The 18,760-nt window shown below is 40.9% G+C and overlaps 1 protein-coding gene across 2 annotated transcripts in view; it reads left to right on the top strand.

The window, feature by feature from the left end:
* Window positions 1-18,760, top strand: part of NUP188 (nucleoporin 188) — a 46,851-nt gene that overhangs the window by 16,814 nt on the left and 11,277 nt on the right. For both annotated transcript variants that reach the window (XM_024126142.3, XM_007103772.4), the window contains exons 7-25: window positions 1,119-1,211; window positions 1,349-1,468; window positions 3,640-3,851; window positions 5,224-5,338; window positions 5,980-6,180; window positions 7,070-7,159; window positions 8,620-8,685; window positions 9,668-9,787; window positions 10,355-10,481; window positions 12,143-12,295; window positions 12,496-12,622; window positions 12,832-12,919; window positions 13,010-13,086; window positions 13,787-13,901; window positions 15,043-15,163; window positions 15,286-15,352; window positions 16,008-16,136; window positions 16,444-16,583; window positions 17,752-17,858. In XM_024126142.3, coding sequence (XP_023981910.1) covers window positions 1,119-1,211; window positions 1,349-1,468; window positions 3,640-3,851; window positions 5,224-5,338; window positions 5,980-6,180; window positions 7,070-7,159; window positions 8,620-8,685; window positions 9,668-9,787; window positions 10,355-10,481; window positions 12,143-12,295; window positions 12,496-12,622; window positions 12,832-12,919; window positions 13,010-13,086; window positions 13,787-13,901; window positions 15,043-15,163; window positions 15,286-15,352; window positions 16,008-16,136; window positions 16,444-16,583; window positions 17,752-17,858 — 2,268 coding nt within the window. The remainder of the gene's footprint in view (window positions 1-1,118; window positions 1,212-1,348; window positions 1,469-3,639; window positions 3,852-5,223; window positions 5,339-5,979; window positions 6,181-7,069; window positions 7,160-8,619; window positions 8,686-9,667; window positions 9,788-10,354; window positions 10,482-12,142; window positions 12,296-12,495; window positions 12,623-12,831; window positions 12,920-13,009; window positions 13,087-13,786; window positions 13,902-15,042; window positions 15,164-15,285; window positions 15,353-16,007; window positions 16,137-16,443; window positions 16,584-17,751; window positions 17,859-18,760) is intronic.

Genomic DNA, 18,760 nt, shown 5'->3' with positions numbered 1-18,760 from the left:
GCTTTCTGTAGTTGCAGCGAGCGGGGGCTACTCTTCGTTGCGGTGTGCGGGCTTCTCATTGCAGTGGCCTCTCTTGTTGTGGAGCATGGGCTCTAGGCTCACAGGCTTCAGTAGTCATGGCTCGCGGGCTCTAGAGCACAGGCTCAGTAGTTGTGGTTCATGGGCTTAGTTGCTCCGCAGCATGTAGGATCTTCCAGGACCAGGGTTCTGTGTCCCCTGCATTGGCAGGTGGATCCTTAACCTCTGCGCCACCAGGGAAGTCCTGCATTGGGTCTTAGTTGCGGCACGTGGGCTCTCTAGTGGCTTGTGGGCTTCAGAGCTTGTGGGCTGTGTAGTTGCAGTGCGTGGGCTTAGTTGCCCTGTGGCATGTGGGATCTTAGTTCCCTGACCAGGGATTGAACTGGCGTCCCCTGCATTGCAAGATGGATTCTTAACCACTGGACCACCAGGGAGTCCCTGGCCAGTCAGTTTATAGCATTGGGTATTACTTGAATGCCCAACTGAGAAATCATGCTAGAAAACTTGTTTATATTTTTAAATAATTCCTTTTATCTTGTATAACTTTACTTGTATCCTAGTTCATGAAGGTCTTTTGCTTTCTTTTGGCCTAACACTGTTTCCATTTCTGTGATTATTTATACAGATCTAACTTTTCCATTCCCATCTTTTTAAAAAAAATTAATTAATTTATTTTTGTCTGCATTAGGTCTTCATTGTTGTGTGTGGGCTTTCTCTAGCTGCAGCGAGCAGGGGCTACTCTGTCGCAGTGCGCGGGCTTTTCATTGCAGTGGCTTCTCCTTGTTGCGGAGCACAGGCTCTCTGCGTGTGGGCTTCAGTAGTTGTGGCGCGCGGGCTTCAGTAGTTTGGGCTCGCAGGCTCTAGAGTGCAGGCTCAGTAGTTGTGGCACACCAGCTTAGTTGCTCCGCAGCATGTGGGATCTTCCCAGACCAGGGCTCGAACCCGTGTCCCCGGCATTGGCAGGTGGATTCTTAACCACTGCGCCACCAGGGAAGTCCCCCATTCACATCTTTAAGTGATTTTTTAATCAATAAATTTAAAATTGAATATCTTCTATGCAAAGGTGAGTAACTGATTTTGAATCTTTGGGTTCTTCCCAGATTGCAGATTATTATTATGAAGAAAGAACCTGTATTCTTCGTTGTGTCTTACACCTTCTCACTTATTTCCAAGACGAAAGACACCCCTATAGGGTAAGCCCATTTAGTCCTCTTGTTTCTCTTTACCCTGTAAAATTCAATCCTTTTTATAATTTATTCATATTTCTGTTCATTTGAATATTTACCTTTTACTCAAGGTATAAGTTACTATTTTGGATTTTTTTTTTAAGGTTGAATATGCAGACTGTGTTGATAAATTGGAAAAGGAACTAGTTATAAAATATAGAGAGCAATTTGAAGAGCTTTATAAAACTGAAGCACCAACATGGGAGACACATGGAAACCTCATGGTATGTGGTGATTGGGCCCTCCTGTAACGCTCAGGAGAATTGTATATCTGCTCATAGAGCTCTAGGTTAAATTATTTATTCACCTATGAACTTAAAACATTTATAAATTATCATTCCTTAGAATAGTTTAAGCGTGTGATATGGATCAAAACATTGACTTTAACTAATGGTATTTAATTTGGACCTTCCTCTTGACTTTGTCTCTCCAGTTAATTTATTTTTTTTCTTACCTGAAATATTCTCTTAGTGGTTAATGAAACTCTAAACCCAAGATTTCATCTTCTTTATTATCATTATCTATTAAGTGTGTGACACTAGTCTAATTGTTTTATCCTAAATCTTAAACCAATGTGCATTTATAGATTAGAACATGACCTTTTTTGTTTTGAAATTATTATTATTATGTTTATTAAAACAGTTCAACCAAAATACAGACAGTAGCTATTTAAAATATTTAATAGAAGAAAAGAGCTCTCTTGTAGTAGCAACAAAAACATAAATTTCTCAGGAATAAGCTTACTATAATCCAAAATCTAAATGAAGGGAACTTTAAAATGCTAAAAGGATATAAATAGTCATAATCAAATGGAAAGACATGGCGCCTTCTTGAAAATAAAGACTCAGCACCAAGTGTCAGTCCTTCTTATTTTAACGTATAAATTTACTGTGATCCTAGAAAAAATACTAACAAGTTTTTGCTTTGCCTTTTATTTTGGAACTAGACAAGCTGGTTCTAAAATTCATTTGAAAAATAAGTAAGAATAGCCAAGAAGTTTTTCAGAAAGGAAGATAAGCTTTATTAGATAAGACTAAAATAATTTAAAGCATGGCATTGGTACATGAATAAATAGACTGATGAATAGCACATAGGAGAAAGTCTAGTGTAGACCAAATGCTGATAGGGAATTAATGTATGATAAAGGTGGCATTTCGAGTTAATGGGGAAATGTTGGGTTAGTCAATAAATGGTGTTGGAACTACTGGGTAGCCATCTGGATGGCTACTGGGTAGCCATCTGGAGAAAAATCAAACTGTATATATCTCATTCCTTCTACCAGAAGAAAATCAGAGATCAATGATTTAAATTTTAAAAATTCAACTATAAAAATACTAGAAGACACATGGGAGGTAGTTTTGTTTTTATTTTTGGGGATTGGAGAAGACTTTTTAAAGTAAAACACAGGACTTCCCTGGCGGTCCAGTGGTTAAGACTCCGCGCTTCCACTGCACGGGGCATGGGTTCCATCCCTGGTCGGGGAACTAAGATCCCTGGTCGGAGCACTAAGTGCCGTGTGGCCAAAATAGATAAATAAATAAAAATAAAGTAAAACTCAGAAGCCATAAAAGAAAAAAGAAAAGATAAACCCGGCAACATCAAATCAAAAACTTTTACAAGGCAAAAAAACAAAAATAGTGCTATAAGTAAAGTCAAAAGACAGACTCATAGCATAAAGGGTTCTTGAAATAGAAAGAACGCCTGTAAGTCAATAAGCAAAACCGAACAGAAAAACAGGCAGATGAAATACATATTTACATGACAACACTCACATCCAAGGGATGGGATAATGGGCACTCATACTTTGCTGTTTGAATTTGTATACTTTTTAATGGAAAACATTATGACAAGATCTAAAAATTGAAAAGCACATATTTTTTGACCTAGTAGTTCCACTTTAAGAGTTTATCGTATAGATACATTCACACTTACATGAAATGACTGTGTAAATGACAAATCTGTAGCATCCCTCAGCTTTATTCAGGTATAATTTACATCCAGTAAAATTCATTCATTTTAAGTGTACAGTTTGAATTTGGCAGTTGTATATAGTTATATGCAGTAACCACCTTCATGGTCAATATATATTGATAGAACATTTCTGTCTATCCAGTAAGTTTGCAGTTAGTCTGTGACCCCTGGCCCCCAGCAACTGCTAGTCAGAGTGAATGAGTGTGTGTGGCATATTGTTGGAAGGAAAGACAAAAACCTCTAACAGTGGTTGCCTCTGGGGATAGATTTGGATGACTGGGCAATAGGAACTGTAGGGAGGGATACTTTTTTTTTTAATCTTATTTTTATACATGTTTTACCTAATAAAAATAACTCGAAGAATTTAAATGTGTTTTAAAATCTGACTTTATTTCTCTCCCATTTTTCTTCATTGGTTGTGCAGACTGAGCGCCAGGTGTCTCGCTGGTTTGTTCAGTGCCTTCGGGAGCAATCCATGCTGCTAGAAATTATTTTCCTTTATTATGCATACTTTGAGATGGCACCTACTGACCTACTGGTATTAACCAAGATGTTTAAAGAGCAAGGATTTGGTAGTAGGCAGACTAACAGGCACCTGGTAGATGAAACCATGGATCCTTTTGTGGATCGGATTGGGTAAGTTTGAATTGAGGTCTTAGAACTTGTACAATGTTTAGAGTTTAGAGCATTGATATTAGAGTGGTCCTGTGAATGGGTGAAGGGAGGGGCTAGGTATACTTTTCACTTAATGGGTGGGGAAATAGATGGGTGTACTACCATGTTCTAGGTCATTCAGGGAGTGAAGACTTGGATTGAGAGGGATATCTTTTCTCAAAATAAGTTATCACATTCTATTCTTTTACTTACTGTTTTCATCTAAGAGTTCATCCTTTCGTTCTACAAAAAATTCATTGAGCAACTGTTGTAGACCAGGCACTGTGCAAATGCTAAGAAGACAGTGATAAATAGGGGAGTTGTATTCCCTGCCCTCTTTGACGTCATAGTCCATGTACTTTGAATTTTATGGAAATGGGTATATCCACATTTTGAGGCCTGTTTCCTCTGTGAACAAAAGTACATTCTTGACGGACTTTCCTCGTGGCACAGTGGTTAAGAATCCACCTGCCAATAGAGGGGACACGGGTTCGAGCCGTGCTCCAGGAAGATCCCACATGCCATGGAGCAACTAAACCCATGCACCACAACTACTGAGCTTGCACGCCACAACTACTGAATCCCACGCGCCTAGAGCCTGTGCTCTGCAGTAAGAGAAGGCACTGCAATGAGAAGCCTGCACACCACAACGAAGAGTAGCCCCTGCTTGCCACAACTAGAGAAAGCCTGTGAGCAGCAACGAAGACCCAACACAGCCAAAAATAAATAAATAAATAAATAATATATTTTAAAAAAAATACACACTTGACCGTTGAGACATTTGATCTGGCCTAGATGTAATTGGTGGCTGTAGAAACCTTCAGTACTAGATCTGTGCTTTGATAGGCAGAAGCCACATGAGCCTAGCAAGCATTTAAAATATGGCTGATGGACTTCCCTGATGGTCCAGTGGTTAAGATTTTGCGCTTCCACTTCAGAGGGTGCAGGTTCGATCCCTGGTCGGGGAACTAAGATCCCACGTGCTGTGCGATGCGGCCAAAATAAATAAATAATAAATAAAAACTAAAAAATAAGACTGGTCATGGGAATTCCCTGGTGGTCCAGTGGTTAGGACTCTGCGCTTTCACTGCTGAGGGCCTGGGTTCAATCCCTGGTCGGGGAACTAAGATTCCACAAGCCGAGTGGTGCAGCCAAAAAATAAAAAATAAAATATGGCTGGTCAAATTGAGATGTGCTGGAGTTGTAAAATACATATTGGATTTAGAAGTCTTAGTATGAAAAAAGAATGTGAAATAACTCAACCTTTTTGACACTAAAGTGTCTTAACATTTCACCGTAGTCTCCACTGAGGTTCAGAGTAGCATGTATGACACCATGATATTTTTCTTTCCAGCTACTTCAGTGCCCTTATCCTGGTGGAAGGCATGGATATTGAATCCTTGCATAAGTGTGCTTTGGATGACAGAAGAGAACTGCACCAGTTTGCCCAGGACGGGCTTATTTGTCAGGTGAACTTGGAGCAGCCTCTTAATTTTTTCAGATGGTTTGTAGTTAGTAGTAAGTTTTTAACCACTCAACTATACTGCCACATAAGATTTTCCTTATTGTGGAATTTGTGGTTCTACATTGTTAAGAAGTTAATTGGATCTGGAAGGAGTCTCAGATTTGTTAGTTATTTTCACAGAGGTGAGAGTTGAATCTGTGAGAACAAGTAGAGTGACTCAGGGAGATGATATAAGGACAGAAGAGGCCCAAGGACAGAACCTTGGCCGTTGTCTGCATTTATGGAGCCTGTGAAAGAAGAGGAAAGGGGAAGAGCATGAGATGAGATGGTCAGATAGAAAAAGAGGAGAGATCTGAGAAAGTTCTAGAAGGATCGGGGAAATTTTCTAAGGAGTCTCTAGTTGAACATGTATTTTATAATCTTAATACTACTTAAAATCAAGAGAGAAAACTGGGGGTAAAGGGAAGAGTAATTGAGGGGTCTAGTAACGAAGTGGCTGTGGCTTGGGAAGAGTAAAATGTCAGAATGGGAGAGAGGGGCCACTGAGGATGAATGGAAGACTTATTAAGCATGGTGAAGGATCCTCTGGAAGGGTCTTGACCCTTTCTGTTAAGTGACACAGATGTTGTTTTCTCTTTTCATTAGGATATGGACCGTTTGATGTTGACCTTCGGGGACATTCCACATCACACCCCAGTGCTTTTGGCTTGGGCCCTCCTCCGTCACACCCTGAATCCAGAAGAGACAAGCAGTGTTGTCCGGAAGATAGGTGGCACAGCCATCCAGCTGAACGTATTTCAGTATTTGACCCGACTACTCCGCTCACTGGCCAGTGGGGGAAATGATGTGAGGCTCGGGCTATTGGTGTTTGAGCTTGAGAGTGGGCAAAGAGCGGGGCAGAAGCTCATTAATGAGTCATGATAATAGTAATTGTCAAGGACATGGATAATGAAAATAGTTTTGTAACTAACCTTTATAGAGCATTTACTGTGACAGACTTGCTCAGCACTTTCTGTACAATATCTTGTTCCATCCTTAAAATAATTCTGTGCACTAGGGCTTATCATCCTATTTTACACATTAGGAAATTGAGACTGAGGGAGATGGAATTTGCCCACAGAAACAATAAATTGGCAGTAAATGGTGGATACAGTTTGAACTATGTCTGACTCTTTGCCAGTATGTTATGCTGCGCCACTTAGTATCTCTTAGAAGATAGCTTTGGTCATGATGACTGGAGAAATCTTTTTAGGGGGCTTATTCATTCAACTGTACAGGATGAATTAGAAATTCTCTTGAGTCTTGTGTTGGGACTTAATTTGAGTGACACAGTTTAATCAGCTTGTTTCGACATGCTAAAGGAAACCTCAGTCAACTTGTTGGCACTGGTTGATATATGTCAGTGACAGTTCAGGCAGCTGCATCATTCATACCAACAAATAGAGACTCTATCCTTTTTGTAGGCTGGAGGTGGTTTTCTTCCCCACAAAAACTTTGATCATTTTGAAAATGGTTCCTTTTTGATGTTATTCTTGACTATGTTGTAATATTTATGGTTCCTGCTTTCTCTTTTCTCCCTTTGTCTTCCTGATTTTGGGACTAAATTAGGAATTATGAAGCCTCAGGTTCTCTTCCCATTTGTTTACAGAGACCATATTAACGTGATGGGATTGTGCTGAGTCTAGAAAAGAGTGGTGTTACTCAGAATTACCCACTGACTCCTTTGTCATTACAGTGTACCACTAGCACCGCGTGCATGTGTGTCTATGGACTCCTTTCTTTTGTTCTGACCTCGCTGGAGCTGCACACACTGGGCAATCAGCAGGTCAGTGTCTGGCTTTCATGAGACTGTCTACACTGCCCCGCTTCGCAGTCATCTTCCTAAGATACCCCTTTGAAGCTGATACAACACAGACCCATTTACTTCAAGTATGATTTGTTTATTGTTATTTTCCACTTATTATATTATAAGAATGATGCATATTAATGATTAAAAAATTAGAAAGTGCTGATAAAAAGAAAAAACTGTAATCCCACCTTGCAGGATAACATATGTTAACATTTTGATGTGTTCCCTTCCAAACATAAAAATATAATAATTCTCTAGAAATGGAATCACAATGTATATACTGTTTTGTAACCTATTTTTTTTGCTCTGTAGTGCATCTGTCCCAAACAGCTGTGGATGCTAATATTCTTGTGCAGTATTTAAAAATATATATATATATCCTGAGGTTTTTTTATTTTTTACATGGTGTTGTGAACTCATGGATTTAAACATATTAGCTCTTTTAATTCATTGCAGTCATTATTCTTTTTTCATTTTTTTGTTTGTTTGTTGTTTTTCTGCAGTTAGTATTCTTAGGCTCAGGTTGCCCCATCTTTGGCCAGTAAGAGCTTTCTCAGATTAGCTTCTGAATCTGTTTGACATTTCCCTTACATATTTGATAGCTCTATTGCTTTCTGATATGACAAAATCTTACAGGATTATCTTAGAAGATTCTTGCCCCAGACCTGGAATCTGCCATTTCTCCAAGGAGCCCTGGTTCCTTTCAGTGGGAAATGATATTCGAGGAGTTCTTTATAACTAAGTCATTGTATTCATTTATGATGAGTGACTTATTTTGGAAATTGATTAAGTTGATGAAAATGAATATTTCTTATCACTGGAGAGAAAAGAAATTGGTGTTAATTGAAAGAATCAATTTCCAAAGCTCTAGGAGCATAGAACAAGCTTTGCATCCTTTGCCAAAATTCTGGACATATTTGGACCCTACTATATGCCTGGAGGATTGGTGTTAACATTTTGGTGTTACAGGTGTCCTAGTACTTGGAATTTTTTCAATAAATCATTTCACAAGCCTTCACTAGATTCCCAGTGTGTGCCGAACTCTGTGCCAGGTGCTGGGGATGAAAAATTTAAAAAGGTGTTATTCTTGACCTCTAGGAGCGTAGTTTAGCTGAATCTAGTAGTACCTCACATTTACGTGGCATTTTAAACTTTACAGTTCATTTTCTCATACATTATCTCATTTAATCCTTATGACAACACTGTGAAGCAGATAATAGTTTCAACCATTTTAGAATTTGAAGTTCAGAAAGGTTAATTTGCCTAACATCATACAACAGATTAAGATTACATCCCTTACTTTTTAATCCCAGAATTCTTTCTGACATACTATATGAAGGTATTATTCATGTTTTTATTTTAACAGGATACAGTTAAAAAAAGATGGACTGGTTCAACTAGGGAAAATAAGCATTTTCTTCTTCCCTCCCCAACAGGATGTAATTGACACAGCATGTGAAGTCCTGGCAGACCCTTCTCTTCCAGAACTGTTCTGGGGAACAGTAAGTATGTCAGAGGGAGCCATGCTATGGTATTCTCTGTAGCAGAAGAATTTATTAAACACTTACTTTGTGATAGGTCTTATACTAAGCTTTTAAGTCTATTTTCTCATATAATCTATACAAAAATCTATGGATTGGGTAGTATTATTATCATCACCATTTTGCGTGTGAGGAAATGTGATGCTCGGAGATGTGAAGTGATTTGCCCAACCTAGTCACAGCTAGACAGTCAGGATCAAGATCTAGTTCTGTCTGACTTGAGTCCCTAGTCCACATTATTAACCAGTGTGTTCTCTCTCCTACCCATCAAGTCTTTTTTTACATTGAGAGTCTCAGGCACCAGTAGTGCTATAACTCCTGAACTTACCACTGGGTGATTGTAATTGTGTCTTAAGGAATTTCAGAATATTGTAACAGGTTTAGAGTAAGAATATGGCTTTGGAGAGAACAATTTCTCGCCAGTACTTAGTCTTACCATTGACGGCCTCAAGTCTCAAAGTCCAGCTGATGAATAAATCTGTTTTCCCTTGAACTGTGGCCTGACTGATTTGCCTGTATATCTTATCCTCTTTTTCCTGAGATGCTATCCAGTCTTACAGAATTAGTGTTCCAGGGAGAAGCCGGTGGGAAACAAATTTCAGATTGAGGATGTGTTGCTCGTGTGTGTGGTGCTATCTGCTGACATGTTGTGGGTGCTTTTCACGTTAGTGGAAACAGGTCATGCACAGGTGAAAGGTGTTTTCCTATGGAGAGGACGGCAGAGGTCGCTGGAGGCAGCAATGGTCTCTCCTCAGGTCCTGACTCAATCAGTTATTGACAGCCTTTTTCAATGGAAACGTGGAAGTCTTAAATTATTAGAGAGGAATGATGTCTGCCTAAAGGAAAGGATTAATTTTACCTTCCTTATGATTGCTGGGCAGTTCAGAGGTGTGTTAATCCGTGGATAATGTGAAGGTCGGTGACTTCTACTCTTCCATCTTAGGAGCCAACCTCTGGTCTTGGGATCATTCTAGACAGTGTATGTGGAATGTTTCCCCATCTCCTCTCCCCACTCCTGCAATTGCTACAAGCCCTCGTATCAGGGAAGTCTACTGCCAAGAAGGTAGGTTGTTCAGTTAGATGCCTAAATAGAGTAGGAGATGTTTTTTAGGAATCCTTTTTGCTTTCCACATTGAAATTTCATTGCCATGGCAAGAATTAGTCTGAGGTTGAATGAAAAATGCCAAAGATAGTGCATCAGTTCTATAAAATTAAATTTAAATCTTTTTATTAAGTACCTATTGTAGATATTGTGGGAGTGAGACAAAATGTGAAGTCCCTTAGTATCTAGATGGAAGGGAGTAAGGGGTCTAAGAAATAAGTAATAAAGCCACGTGGTATGTAACTAATGTCATCTGAGTGGTAAAGACCATACTGTTCAGGAGAGGCAACCCTCTATGGAGTGAGGGGGGCCTTGACTTGGGTGTTAAAGAATAATAAGGATTTGGCAAGGAGTGCAGAGGCAAGTCTAAGAAGAGTCACAGGGATGGGTTTGTAAGAAGTTTGAGAGTCAGCACAGTCTGGCTCACCACACAGTCTGGCTAAAAGAGCAGGAAAGCAGATGGGAAAGACCCCTTAAATGTCCCCCTGGTAAATGTGTGGCTGAGTTTTTTTTTCTGTGTGTTGGCAGGTGTATAGTTTCTTGGATAAGATGTCTTTCTACAATGAACTTTATAAGCACAAGCCCCATGATGTGATCTCCCATGAAGATGGAACTCTCTGGCGGAGGCAAACACCCAAACTCCTTTACCCTCTTGGTAAGATAGGCAGACCCTTGTTCAGTTGGCTCTTTTCCATGGCCTCTGTGTGGACCTTACTGCTGTTTTATTATTTCACATGTGTGCCTTTAAAGCAGGTCCTTCTCCTCTCCACTGTGCTTGTTGATTTGCTGATAAATTGTTAGTTAGTTTCTCACTTTTTTCCATCATTAGATTGTTTTACTTCAAAAATAATGCATGTTCATTATAACAAGGGAAACAATGCAGAGATACATTTTAAAAAGCTAATCTCTCTTTAGACTTGTCTCCATCAGATGATTAACGTTAAGAGTTTGGTGTGTGTCCTTTTGCACATTTCTGTGTTCTCTCACAAATTCATTCTGCAAACTGATTTTATTACATGTGGATCTGACTCATTCTTTTTAGTAACTATGTAATTATTCTTGATGTCCCATAATTTTTTATCTTTTCCCTTCCAGAGGACATTTAGGCTGTGTCAGGTTTTTGCCACTATAAACAATGCTGCTTTGGGGACATATACCTTTATATACTAGTGCTTTTTTTTCGCGGGCCTCTCACTGTTGTGGCCTCTCCCGTTGCGGAGCACAGGCTCCGGACGCGCAGGCTCGGCGGCCATGGCTCACGGGCCCAGCAGCTCCGCGGCATGTGGGATCTTCCCGGACCGGGGCACGAACCCGTGTCCCCTGCATCGGCAGGCGGACTTTCAACCACTGCGCCACCAGGGAAGCCCTATACTAGTGCTTTTATTTTTAGTATATAGAATCCCCAAAGTGGGATTGTGGGTAAAAAGGTGTATACAATAAAATTTTTAAATGCATGTCCACTGACAGATGAAATGGATTTTAAAAAATGTGGTATATATAAGTGAGACATCAAGTCTTCCTAAGAGCCAAAATGTGGAATATTATTCAGCCTGAAAGAGAACAGGAATTCTGACACATGCTATAACACGGGTGAACCTTGAAGGCATGATGCTAAATGAAATAAGACAGTCCCAAAAGAACACTGTTCCACTCATATGAGGTACTTAGTCAGATTTACAGAGACAGAAAGTAGAATGGTGGTCACAGGGGCTGAGGGATGGGGTAGTGGAGAATTATTGGTTAATGGGTATAGAATTTCAGTCTTGCAAGATGAAAACAGTTCTTTGGGTGGATGGTAGTGATGGTTGCATAACCATGTGAATGTACTTACCGCCACTGGACTGAACACTTAAAGATGGTTAAAATGGTATATTTTATGTATTTTTTACCACAATTTAAAAAAATAATAAAAAGTTTTGAATGGTAATGTCAAATTCAGTTGTAGAAAAATGTTGTAGCAATTTCCTTTCCTACTGGCAGTGTCTAAGGGTAACAACCTCACTGTCCTAATCTCGGCATCATTACCAACTTACCCAGTCACCCAGGTACCTACTGTCCCATAAGGTGGTCTTCCTGTAGTCATCATTTGAGTGGAAAATCACTCTGCACTCAGCTGTTTTTCAGACACATGGAAAGAGTCACTTCTCCAATGACAAGAGAGGGGGTTTGTTTTTCTTTTTCTTTTTAATGGAAAAAGCTGTAGCAGTGTTGGATACTAGGAAGAGAAACTATGCATCTCTTTGTGATTAAATATTGCTGTCTGTTATAGGAGTCACCTCTTCCTATTAGACTAATTTCTCTCTCTCCCTTCCTTAGGGGGTCAGACCAACCTTCGCATACCTCAAGGCACTGTGGGCCAAGTAATGTTGGACGATAGGGCCTACCTGGTACGCTGGGAATACTCTTATAGCAGCTGGACCCTCTTCACCTGTGAGATTGAAATGCTGCTTCATGTTGTTTCCACTGCAGGTGAGGTCAGCTTTGGGAGACATCTCTGTGGGAAGAAAAATGGACATGCTTAGAGGAATTGGAAGATAGAGAATTTCAAGATAAGATTCAGAACCTTCCAGATTGTGATTAGCATAATTTGTTCATCTGGGTCTCAGAGACTGTTTAGTGATCTTAAAGGAATTGTTTTCATTGAAATCACAAGCTTCCTTCCCCCTCAGATGTGATTCAGCACTGCCAGCGGGTCAGACCCATCATTGATCTGGTCCATAAGGTCATCAGTACAGACCTATCGATAGCAGACTGTCTCCTGCCCATCACGTCCCGCATCTACATGCTGCTGCAGCGGTCAGTATCTGGTAACTCCACTGGGCTAAAGTCCGCACATGTTCCACTGTGGACAGCCCTGGTGTGGTATCTATCCCCAGCTGAGGGCTTTCCTGTTTTCACATCCCTGCTGCCAGGAGGGATTTGGGAAGAGAGAACTGGAAAATATTTGTGATGGAACAAGTCGTATTATTCATTTTACTGAGTACAGTGCACTGTTCTCCAACCAGGTTAACGACCGTCATCTCCCGGCCTGTGGATGTCATTGCTTCTTGTGTCAATTGTTTGACCGTTCTGGCTGCCCGGAACCCAGCAAAGGTGAGACACCAAGTCTTCCTAACAGCCGAAAAATGTCACGCTTGGTGTATACCTGAAGACACATGGACATTTGACTCTTTCCCTTCTCAGGTCTGGACTGATCTTCGTCACACAGGCTTTTTACCTTTCGTGGCCCACCAGGTCTCCAACATGAGTCAGATGATCAGGTGAGCCAGGTCTTAGGGATTAGAGTATATTCCCTGGGAGTACCATATACATTTCAGATCTAAGCTAGCTTTGTTAGTTGTAAAGGTGCTTCTCTGCCCGTTTGCTCCTTGTCTGTTCAGCCCTCTCACTGGAAATGAATGAGGGCAAGGCAAAAGAAGTGATAGGACTTGGGGCACAGAGGCTGCTTTCCTCTTAGGCCAGCACTGATGGTTCACAGTCTTCAAAGCCTGAGAGAGAGAGACAGAGAGAGAAAGAGGTATTTCTCATTCACCTTAGGTACGTGGGAGTTAACTTTCCAGTCTAGAGAGTCCAGAGGTTTCTGGATCCAGAGGCTCAACTTCCCCTTTTTAAGCCATAGTCACTCTGTACTTTTCCTTGATTCATGGCCACTCGAGCTTGCCTGGTAGACCAGTTATTAATACACAGGCTCCATCTTACTACCTGAACATTCTCTCCTTGCTTTCTTTTGCTTACAAGACGAGGATGTTTTCCTCATGCTTATTTGATTTTTCACTTTTGAGGCTGTATATCAATAAAGTCTTTAATGCTTACCCTGGGTATTAAATAGCCTAGATTTGATTAATTCCTTTGCAGAGCTTTCCTATTTTATGCCCAAGCCATCTAAATAATAAGAAGAATGCTCTGTGATTATAATTTTTTGAAACCTTTTTTTCCCTCTGCCTCTCTGTCTTTTCCCAGTGCTGAGGGGATGAATGCTGGAGGGTATGGAAACCTCTTGATGAATAGTGAACAGCCCCAGGGCGAGTATGGAGTCACTGTTGCCTTTCTGCGCTTGATCACCACTCTTGTCAAGGTAAAATCTAATCAGATAGAAGCATCTGAAATAGTTTCCCTGCCCCCCAGCTACGGTAGTCATTTTGTTTGCAGCTAGACCAGTTGTCCTGAGGTTATGGTGATGACAGTTTCTGTGTATTAAGTATTTATTGTGTGCCAGATTCTATAGTAGATGCTTTATCTGTGTTAACTTACTTAATATTCAGAGGCTGTATGGTATAATGCAGCAACTCTCAAGCTATTTTGACAGAGCCCAGGGTAATATGTACACATTACATCATATCCCAGGATACACATTGTATGTTTACTTCTAAAGCAGGGTTTCACAGTACAACACTACTTTTACTATGCAAGATGCACGCAGATGTTTTCTAATAAGTTATCTCACAATCCACTAATGGGTCACAGCTCTCTTTGAAAAATACTTGTGTAGCATAGATTTTGGAGTCAGAATTAGGTTTACATTTCAGGTTGACCACTTACTAGCTGCATGACCTTGGGCAAGTATTGAATTTCTTAGAACCTCTCTAAACTGGGATGATAAATATCTCTGCCTCATGGAGTTGTTGAGAGGGCCACACATGAAAAATACTCAGCACACTTCCTGCCTGCAGGAGTCAGTCAATCAGTGAATGCTTAAAAAGACAGAAACAATCCTATGTAGAGGTAGGGATATAGATATTGATGTTTCTATAAAGAAGCCCCATTTTTAAGATAAGGAAGCTGATGGTAACAAGTAATATTAGGACAGAATTTGGAGTGTCAGATCTCCTTTCTGATATCTGAGTGATGGGGTAGAGTTTGGGGGTGGTTGGTGATCATGGCAGTGAAACTGACATTCTCCATCGTCAACAGTCCTATATCCTCTGTGTTTAAGATAGACCTCTCTTCTGCTCAGATTTAGCCTTCATCCCTCTCTTTCTTGAAGGTGCCTTTTGTGACATTGTCAGATTGTCTTTTTAGTCCCTTTCTCTGTTCTAGAGAAACCTACAGCTTGGATTCAGTTGAACTAGAGTATTCTGATGTTTCTTTTTTTTTTTCCACTGATGGCCAAGGTTTGCCCAGATTTCCTTTGGACCTATGGTTTTGGAGTTAAATCTCTAGTGACAAAATGACTTACCTTTAAGTGGCATAAACCCTCACAGCATGGTTTCTTGTAGGGGCAGCTTGGTAGTACCCAGAGCCAAGGGCTGGTGCCCTGTGTCATGTTTGTGCTGAAGGAGATGCTGCCGAGTTACCACAAGTGGCGGTACAACTCCCACGGAGTGAGAGAACAGATTGGTAAGGAAAACATGGGCAGGGAAGATGGGAGGAATTGCTGGTTCCCTGGATTTTTCTCTCTTTCTTGGGATAAGGTTCATCACACAAGGCCGCGTCATTCCTCTGTCTTTTCTGGAGTCCAGGTTGCCTGATCCTGGAGCTGATTCATGCAATACTGAACCTGTGTCATGAGACAGACCTGCACAGCAGGTAGGAGGCGGGTGATTGCTAGAGCTCGGTACTCTCGGATGCTGCCAGTCCGCAAGGGAAGACACAGGCTTCTGCTGTGCAGAGCTCTCTCATTCTTCCAGAGTACTCAACTTGGTTAGGCCCAGAGCTCAGTGCTCCTGGGTTCTGACTTGCTTTCCACCAGGCTGTTTCTCCTTTCTCCCTATGAAGAGAGAAGAGCAAATGAAATGGGAACAAGGTTGTTCCCAGTGAAATTGTACACACACACACACTCATAGACCTTTTTTATGACCTTTACAAAAATTATGCATGTTCATAGGGAAACAGGACTATTAACAAGTTAATGTGTATCTTCTAGGTTTTTTCCTCTGCTTGTACTAACTCTGTACCTTTTATTTCCGTGCCACTGCATATAGATCTGTCTTGTTTTAATGGTTCCATGCATTCCATTGTATGGATTAATTATGATTCATTTCAGTAAGCATATCCATTAATTGATGGACATTTAGATTGTTTCGCAAGGTCTATTTAAGGAAAGGAATCAGAGTGACTTCCTCTGGCAGCGAGAGCTGATCTGTATCACTAACGTCCAATTGTTTAGGTTTGGACAATACCCTTTCCTTCCAGTAGTAAATTTGGCAGCTCCCCGGTAACTCAGAACACGTCTGTCTTCCAGTCATACCCCCAGTCTGCAGTCTCTCTGCATCTGCAGCCTGGCCTATACGGAAGCAGGACAGACTGTGATCAATATCATGGGCATCGGCGTGGACACCATCGACATGGTGATGTCTGCTCAGCCCCGCAGGTAGGCCTCCCTTGCCACCTTCCCCCATTTATCTTTATTGTGCCTGCATGTTGTAAGAACTTCAGCATGAGAAAGACAACCTTGTTCTTCCTAGGGCATAGCCTTTGTATAACCTAGTGGCTGCTCTGTAGACTGGCACATAGCAAAGGGAGTTGATTGCTCCTCCTCTCTCCTAGTTTGGACTGGGGCCTCTAAAAGAAGCTGTTGAACTCTGGGATTATTGTTGGAATCTAATTCATGAGAGCACATAGATTGCGAATGAAGTCATATTGTCTGAATCAACTTTGGTTTCCATTTGGCACCCTAGTGATGGGGCAGAGGGCCAGGGGCAGGGCCAACTGCTGATCAAGACGGTGAAACTGGCATTCTCCGTCACCAACAATGTTATTCGGCTGAAACCTCCTTCTAATGTGGTGTCCCCCCTGGAACAGGCTCTCACACAACATGGTATGTAATTTTCTTCCACTCAGCAGCATTTCTGCCCATAAGTACATACTTCAGGCTGTGTTTTTAGAGGTCAACAATATTTTCTGATGAACTCTTTGAGGAAATTTGGGAGTGATCACCAGTTCCCATCCTGGACTTAGAAATAAGAAGACTGTATCATACTTCATCTCTGTCTCCTATTGATGACAGAATAATAGTAACGAGCACATGTTCAAAGTTAGACTGTCTAGGTTCAGATTCTGACTGCAGCCAGCTTTGACCTTGGGCACATAATTAAACAACTCTGCTTCAGATTTCTTGTCTATGAAGTGGGGATAATAGCAGTATCTACCTTATGAGATTATAATGAAGATTAACTTACTACTTGTAAAACCTGGTACCTGTTTAGTATTGACTGTTATTACTCTTTGACCTTAAACTACTCATTTAATCTCTTTGGGACCCAGTTTCCTCATTTTCAGGTAGGCGTTTGGGTAACGTCTACGACCTTTTTCGAGCTGTATCATTTTGGGATTTTTAGCATTTCAGTGCCATGCTTTAATGTGATGGCACTTTAATATGGTTAGGTTTTCCTAACCTATTTGTTAAAAGGCTGTTTTCTTAAAAATGTATCTTTTTCTGCTCTTTTTTTTTTTCTTTTAAATTTAATCTATTATTTTTTTATTTTTGGCTGCGTTGGATCTTCGTTGCCGTGCGCGGGCTTCTCACTGAGGTGGCTTCTCTTGTTGCGGAGCATGGGCTCTAGGCGCATGGGCTTCAGTAGTTGCGGCTCGTGGGCTTCCGTAGTTGTGGCTCACAGGCTCTAGAGCGTAGGCTCAGTAGTTGTGACACACAGGCTTAGTTGCTCCGCAGCATGTGGGATCTTCCTGGACCAGGGCTTGAACGCGTGTCTCCTGCATTGGCAGGCGGATTCTTAACCACTGCGCCACCAGGGAAGTCCCTCTTTTTCTGCTCTTAAAGAATTGGATTGAGCTGTTTACCCCCAATCCTGGCTGTCCCCTTGGCTACTGAAAAAAGAGGATGATACAGCCACCTAGATTTGCTCTGGCCCTCCAAGTACTTGAGAGTAAATTCCCTCACATATATGAGCCTTTTTGAACAGAAGGCTGTCTTAAGAGCTTGAATCAGGCATGCTTTGGTGTCTAAACTGTTTCCTGTACTTCTTCAGGTGCCCATGGGAACAACCTTATTGCTGTTCTTGCCAAATACATCTACCACAAACACGACCCTGCTTTGCCACGTCTTGCCATCCAGCTACTGAAACGTCTGGCCACGGTAGGATCCCACCTAACGAGTCAAAGCCCCAGAAAACTGACTTTGTGCTTGAGACCACTCTTGCTTTCTCCCAAGAGAAGTAGCTAACTTGGACTTTTAAAGTGAGGTAGCCATAAAGACACACACACACATGCATGCAAATTGTGTTTTATGAGAGGTTTTTTTTTTCCCTGTTTATAAAAGACATACAAATTCATTTAAAAATGTTTATTTAAATGTTACAGATAAATGTAACATAGAAAGTTAAGGTACCCTATGATCTCCTCATTCCAAGAATTCCTATGAGCAGGTTGGTACACATTGCTCCAGATTTCTTTTTATCTGTGCTTACATATTAAGGGATGTTTGGTGTGAGCTTTTGTTCTTTCCAAAAGCAGAATTCCACGATACATACTGTTTTGTGTCTAGCTTTCTTCACTTAACACGATATCCTGCAGTCTTGCCGTGTGGGCACATTTGGAGCTACTTCATTCTCTAATGCTTGCACGGCATGCCACAGAGTGGATGCATCCTAATTTATTTGGGCTATTTTCTGTCTTAGTGTTAAACAGTGCTGTAGTGAACATTCTTATCCATAGAACTCTGTAAACTTTTGTTTATAGTTCCTAAAAATTAGATAGATATCAAAGGACATTTTAATTTTTATTAGAAATTTTGAAATTACCCTCCAAAAAGGATTGTAACAGTTTATGCTCCTAAAACCCAAGTCTTGTATCCTTGCCACAGTGGCTTCATCAGTTTTTTAATCTTTGCTAATCTAATAGACAAGTCAGTATCTTTTTTTTAACTTTGCATTTATTTAACCATGAGAGAGGTTGTTATGCATCTTTTTATGTTGATTACTATTTTTTTTTTTTTTTTTTGTGGTATGCGGGCCTCCCTCTGTTGTGGCCTCTCCCGTT

The sequence above is a fragment of the Physeter macrocephalus genome, chromosome 13 (genome assembly GCF_002837175.3).
Source record: "Physeter macrocephalus isolate SW-GA chromosome 13, ASM283717v5, whole genome shotgun sequence".
Classification (NCBI taxonomy): domain Eukaryota; kingdom Metazoa; phylum Chordata; class Mammalia; order Artiodactyla; family Physeteridae; genus Physeter; species Physeter macrocephalus.
Note: the sequence above shows the minus strand (reverse complement) of the source record. Positions and strands in the feature narration are given on the sequence as shown.